This window comes from Wolffia australiana, chromosome 2 (genome assembly GCF_029677425.1).
Source record: "Wolffia australiana isolate 7733 chromosome 2, ASM2967742v1".
NCBI lineage: Eukaryota > Viridiplantae > Streptophyta > Magnoliopsida > Alismatales > Araceae > Wolffia > Wolffia australiana.
Window position 1 is genome coordinate 10549502 of NC_135836.1, and position 6640 is coordinate 10556141.

The 6640-nt window shown below is 49.1% G+C and overlaps 1 protein-coding gene and 1 long non-coding RNA gene across 3 annotated transcripts; one reads left to right on the forward strand and one right to left on the reverse strand.

The window, feature by feature from the left end:
• Window positions 1-377: 377 nt before the first annotated feature.
• LOC144715250 (uncharacterized) lies at window positions 378-2099 on the forward strand. Of its 2 annotated transcripts, XR_013584563.1 has the most exons (3): window positions 378-1225; window positions 1325-1493; window positions 1674-2099. It is a non-coding gene; the product is annotated as an uncharacterized LOC144715250 (long non-coding RNA). The 2 variants fall into 2 exon arrangements; XR_013584562.1 differs by having other exon boundaries at window positions 378-1493.
• A 2213-nt stretch (window positions 2100-4312) lies between these two features.
• On the reverse strand, window positions 4313-5711 carry LOC144716797 (caffeic acid 3-O-methyltransferase-like). The gene is made up of 2 exons (XM_078592039.1): window positions 4847-5711; window positions 4313-4760 (listed from the first exon to the last, which is right to left on the reverse strand). The coding sequence occupies exons 1-2, from the start codon at window positions 5627-5629 to the stop codon at window positions 4464-4466; spliced, it is 1080 nt and encodes a 359-aa protein (XP_078448165.1). The 5' UTR covers window positions 5630-5711; the 3' UTR covers window positions 4313-4463.
• Window positions 5712-6640: the final 929 nt, after the last annotated feature.

The window sequence follows — 6640 nt, forward strand, 5'->3', positions numbered from 1 at the left end:
TTGATGACGTCGTCCGCACCGCTCATCACGGTCGTCAAAGCTCGGATGAAAATTGATCAATTATCGCTTTTCGTCTTCATCATTCTCTCTCGTGTTTTATGTATTCCCATCTCGTCATTGTATTTTTTCGTTGCATTCGTGACAGGTCCCTACGTCCTTTGTCATCGTCACGGGAGGGGTTGTTAGCTATTTTGGATCCCCTCCCTTTTTTATTTTTAATTTCCGCTTTAATTTTGTAATGAGGGGCCCCATTATATAAGGGCCCCTTTAGTAGACCCTGCTCCCCACCTTGTTGACCCAGTTAAGGAGGCCCAGTTGACCTCTTCCCCTTTATAAGGGAAGATGGGGCGCCCTAGCTCGTTAGGCCAGGTACAAGAAGAAGAAGAATTTTCGTTGTTTGTCTGGTCTCACCCCCCCTTCAACGAGGAATCTGAAAAGGGAGAGGAAGAGGACAAAGCCAAGGGGGCTGGACAGGATGCCAAGGAAGGAGGAAGGGAAGATCTTCCCCCCACCCCCTCTTCTCTAATTGTCATCTGGGATTTCGATCGCCCACATCCCCAAATTCCATTGCTGCTCAAAATTTTCCCCAAGAATTGGTTGGAACGAACGTCGCCCCCCTTTCAGCAGATTGGTGAACCTGTGCCTTTCAAGCCGGGTAGAACTCTGGGTGAAACGGTGACTGTGCTAGAGATCGGTGGGTTCATCAACCCCACATCCAAGATGTTACGTCGTTGGATCCTGGGTGTGAGGAATCCACAGTCAACGGTGTAATTCTGCGCCGTCTACGACTTGAAATCTTCTGCTGCAACCGTCCACGATGCAAACTTGACGTGTAAGAGGGTCTCGCCTGGTCGTAGAGCTGGGAATCGGGACTTCAATCGATGAATCTGGATACGTTGAAGCGCCGATGGGGGGGGAGGGAAATCTTTCCCAAGATGCTGACCTGCTGGAAGCATCCATCGAATGTAGAATCATTTGACCTTGCCGGTGACCTTCTTAACCTACGGGAACCGTGGACTGGAAACTGGTGACCTTGGATCTTGACTGATGGTTGAGGAACACTCCGTCACTATTGCATCGAGCTCGACTTCGAGAAGTGCTTCCTGTTTCAATGAACAGTGACAGCATTCTGTGATGACTTGCCTGATCTATGCAGGTTGAAAGCTCTCTGCAACTGCCGTCCCCGACAAGCAACCACCTTGCTCACCAACAATCGCCAGCCGTCGTAAGCAATCGAACCTGCAGCTGGTTAACCGCTGCCGCTGGCCCTGCTAATCCACCTGCCTAGCTGACTACTGAATCGTCACTCTATCGGCCCTAGCAGACCTGCTCGAGTCTTGCCTACTCCACTGGTTCTCCGCCCTTTACCAGTAGCTCCAGCATCGCCCTTTGCTCATCGAGTGGCCGTGATCTCTCCGACGACTCGCTGCCACAGCCGCTCAGATCGTCTCCGACCGTCGACGACACTGCACGACGAGCCACGTGTCGATGAGGTACGCCGTCCTCTTCCGCTGCTCGTTTAATTACTATTTGTAGTATGATTCCACTATGCTCGGGCTAGGTAGGTGAGAGAGATTTTGAGAGAAAACTACAACATATTTGAGTGTCTTGTCGAGACAGACGAGACCGTCTGTTACGTGCGAGCCCTACGGATTGATTTTATCTGGCCGTAGGCACCTTCGCCGCTCTGACGAGGTTCGAGAGGCCACTGTAGCCGTCACCCAACAACTCCATCAAAGCTAGAAGCTCAGCGCCTCCCTCGAGTCGAAGCCTACACGTACGAAAGGGGACTCATCCTCACATCATGGTTACATCGACCCGTTACGGTTTCCTTGTCGGACGACGGCACCGTGGACGTTCGATACCACCATCCCTTATCAGTACCGAGCCATCATACTCAGTGCCGACCAGATGACGTCCTAGCGATGTTCGGCATCAAATCTGCATATGGTTGTGTGAATTATTGTGCTTGAGGCTGACAGTAGGGCACTTTGCACATAATGAGTGGGCCCCCCAATTGTATCATTACCATTGAGGCGGGTCGATGTAGCTTATCAATAACTCAAATTCATCAAAATTTGAAAAGTGATATCTGATGATCCCCACAAAGTTTGAATCTTAAATACCAAGGATTTCTTTCTTTATATCTCCTATACGTTTATATTTCTCAAATCCATAAATTAACCAAATGAAGTATATAAATAATAGGAACCAAAGAGTGAAAAGTTTTACTGAGTGGACTAAGTGATTTAAAGACCCATGAAGTTTCTTGGTTTTGTAAGTTGTAGTAAAACTGAAGTTGTTTTAGAAACAATAGAATGATTTATTTTCAGGAAATCACCTGATCCTGGTGTCATTTGATGATCCAAGATGACTTCTTTGTTATTACACTTCCTCCTCCATTGTCAAATTGTTAATCGAATAATTCATTGTCCCTACATTGTATTCACACTATTATAATGACTGTGTGGCCAATCATTCACTAAATCATCCTTCCATTTTCCTTATGGCTTCCTAAGTATATGTATCTTCTCAATATTTTCCCTCATTATTTCTCTTATCTACCATTTCTATACCTTGTATTTCTCCTTCTCCATCAATTGGTTACTAGATCATTAATTGGCATAGTTTTGTATATCAAAGATCGCACGCGATCTGTCCTTTCTCCTCTGCTGTGGTTCATTACTTAGTACCTTACATTGAATGGATGTTCCCAGGATATGTTTACATTACTTTGTACCCTGCTCGTAAACTCGGCCCTTCGGAGAATTTCTTGATTTACCCACCTTCTCTCGTCTCACAGCGTTTTTTTTCATTTACTAAAATACTATAGGTGTATTTTTTTCAGATTCTCAGTTTGGGCGGGCTCTACTCTGTTTGAGGCCCGTACTTGGCCGGAGCACCATTACACTGAATTCTTGAAATTTATTAGCTTGAAACTATTTTTAAAAGTTTTACTGCTTAAGCTAGATTTGAATTTCCAAAGGCCATAGAACCAAGGTATTTCAACCTAGTGTTAATTTAATATAAGAATAAAAATATATGATAAATAAATTCAAAGGTTTTCTCATAATGGATTTGTATTTCTATCTGGGATGAAAAGTTTATAAAGAGTTGAGACAGAAAAATGTGCAGAGAAAGTCTAGCAATATGGGATTTGAGAAACGAAGAGGAAGGTTGAAGGGTAAAGGGCTCTCCTTGGACACTTATCTACCACCAGGATTATTCGGTTTCTTCTTTAAGTATATGGTCTCACTAATATATATTCCTAACATCTTACTACTTCTAAATATTCATGTAGTTTTAGTTACAAATATAATTAACTACAGAAGAAACAATAGATTTGGTAGAAGTTTTAGCAGTGCATCATTTGTGTTACCCACCGGGATAATAAGAGCGTATGTCCATCTGTCACACGGTCAAATCTTGAGCTAGGTTTCTTGATCGAAATTGGCATGTGCCGGTCTCAGTGCTTGGAGCAGAAAAGTGAGCAGCCTTGATCTCTTGCAGCGAAAGCCTTTGTAATTGCTTAAGATCGCATAAAAAGGGTTAGAGGAGATGGCGGTGCTAGGCACCATCAGTGAATAGGGACATTGCATTCATATCACAAAGAGTACATCATCATTGGGGATAATTACATGGGGGAAGACGAGGGATGATACAACGAACCAGACGAGGCGCCTTGCGACGAGGTAATGTCACCACACCGCCTCAGGGCCGCCGCTCCGCACGCGCACGCCCGCTCTGCCGCTACACAAGTGCGCCGGGCCGAGCGCCGCTCGCCCGCGGGCCTGGCAATCACACACACCACCCCTGCCTTAGCGATCACACACGCCACCAGCGCCCGTGTCAAAACTCTAGCGCGCACTCCGCGCGACGCCGCCGCATTCGATGCCCCCAAGCTGGGCACAACACGCCCAACACTACCTGCATGAGCGCTACGCGCCCGCTGTGCCGTCTCGGCGCTCTCAGTGCGCCACATTCCTTAGTCTCCTGGCGGGATGTCTCCTAGCCCCGTGCCCTGCACACGCAATGCGCGCACTGCCCGCGCGGCCATTCAGCGCGCGCTCCTAGCACGCGCGGACCGTACCTGATCTGTCCCGCCTTGGGCGCAGACGGGCACGTGCACAGTCTGCCATGAATCACCATCGACAGTTGCAATGGCCTGAAAGATCAGGTATTTGGGCATCGCTACCCATAATGACTCAGTCCTTTAACGGACACGCCCTCCCAATAAGCATGCAGACCTCTGGGCAGGGAATGACGCCTAGTTAGGGGCCTAACACCATCACCAAGATAGTAACAGAGAGTGTTTGTCGAAAAAAATAACATATTATAAAGCCGACGGCAAAATTCCAATAATACAAAACGGATGACTGATGTTCCTGACCCAGAAGAAACAGCAAGGGGCTGCTTCTTTTAAGGCAGATATAGATGTTACGATCAGCGGAAAACCAGGTGGATCACTTGGTAAATTCCATGATCCAGACTCCAAAGGCCGAGCAGACCTTGGCGAAGCCAGAGAAGCCGGCCTTCTTCGCGAGCGATTCGAACTCCTTCTCCGTCCTCTCTTTGCCGCCGGGGTTGTGGGCAAGCATGATGAGGTCCACATGGAAGAGAGCCTGCGCCTCCTTGCTCGTCTCCGGAACCTCAGGCAGGATACCCTCCATCACAATAACCTTTCCCTTCTCTGGCAGCGCTTCCCGGCAGTTGTTCAGCAGCTTCAGGCAGTGCTCGTCGCTCCAGTCGTGAAGAATCCACTGAAGAAGCGTTATCAACAGCCTCGTTAAATCGATCGAAGACAAAACACAGAGGGTCGCGTTTCAGAGAAGTTATACGAGCTCACCTTCATGAAAATGGCGTCCCCGCTCGGCACGCTCTCGAACATGTCGCCTCCGACGTGCTCCACTCCGGGGAAGCTCTGCGCCTCGGAGATCACGTGAGGGAGATCGAAGTTGAGTCCTTTGACGGACGGGTGGGCGGAGACGATCATGCCGAGGGAGGCCCCCACGCCGCCGCCGACGTCGACCAAGACGTCGACCCCTTCGAACCCGCGGTACACCTCCAGCATCTTCTTCATGGTGATGGCGGAGTGGTTGGACATGCCGGCGTTGAACACCTTGTTGAATCTCGGGTCCGTCCCGTGGAACTCGAACGCCGACACGCCGTAGGCCTTGTTGAACGGGATCCCGCCGTTCAAAACCGACTCTTTCAGATGGTACCAGCTCTCCATGAGGACCTTGTCCTGGTTCATGAGGACCAGGGCGGAGAGAGACACGCCGTCCTCGTTGGACGTGAGGAAGGTCGAAACGGGGGCCAGCCCGTAACGCCGTCGGGCCGTTCCGTCCTGGGCCTTGGCGAGGGAGCAGGAGAGGATCGAGTAGCTCGCGAGGAGGCGGAGGATGCGGTCGACTGTGGTCGCGGCTTCTGGGTTCTCGGTCGGAAGCTGGTCGACAATCTCTTCGGGGGAAAGCTCCGCGTTGGGGCCGGCGCGGCGGATGATCTCGAGAAGGTTGAGCTCGATCGCTGCCTTGAGAGTCATGGGGAGGACGGAGGCGCTCGCGAGCTGCATGGCGTAGTTGCAGGCGTCGTTCTGAGTCATCGTCGCCAATTCCGGGAGAGGGCCCATGGCTTGCCGGCGAGACTAAGTAGCTGAACACTTAACCCCGGGTAGGACAGAGGAGCTCTGAGTTGTAAGACTTGGAGTGGTTGCCGAGCCTTCTCTTTCTTATATAGTGTAGGGTGAGAGACTGAGAGCCTTCTCCCACCTACCTCAAGGAGAGCGACGTTCGTTTTTATATTTGGAATTTGGAAATAAACTGCTCTACGCAAACCTATTTCTGTATGTTTCACTTAATCTTCCTTCACATTCGCGTTGTGATTGAAAGCTTTCGGGCTCTTTCATCGAAGGGAGTCGGTGTACAATTTTGACCGGAGAATATTTCCAGCAAGAAGTAGGTCGTCCTTGAGCGTCCACCGATAACTTGGTTGGTCGGCGCAGCGAGAATGGAGACTCGGACAGGGAGAACGGTGCATTAGCCGTCATCATACCTACTTTTACTTTGACTCATCAAACAAGCGATAGGTGTGACCCATTGAGAAAGTAGTAAGAAAAAATAGAGGTAGGAAGAAAGAATAAATGAGGAATGTGTATTTGTTGTCCCCTTATTGGGAAGTTTCATTTATGTTTAACAATTAGGGTTTTACAAGGGTCGTTTCGTGGGATTGCTACTGTAGTTGGATTAAGTATGGAAACTGGAGAAGGTGAGTATGTGGCCTGATATGGTGCTGGGGAAAATGGAGTCTGTGGGAAAAGGGGTTTCTGCGGACTTTCAACTCCTTGTCTTCTTCAACCTCCCACAAGCTCAGCTGTAGGACAAGGCTAAGCTTGTCTCTAAGCGAAAGGAAGCGAGCTTTGGGTAGATGTTTGGTGAGAACGTACACTAGCTGAAGTTCACTTGAAACAAAGCTGATACGGAGTTGCTTGGCAACAACCTGTTCCCGGACGAAGTGGAAGTCAATGTCCATGTGTTTGGGGAAGTTCTGAAACAAGGGATTGACAGCCAAGATTGTCGCAGTAGAGGGTCAGCATTTATGGGAGGTTGATCTGAAGTTCTCTATGAAGAGTTTGGATCCATTT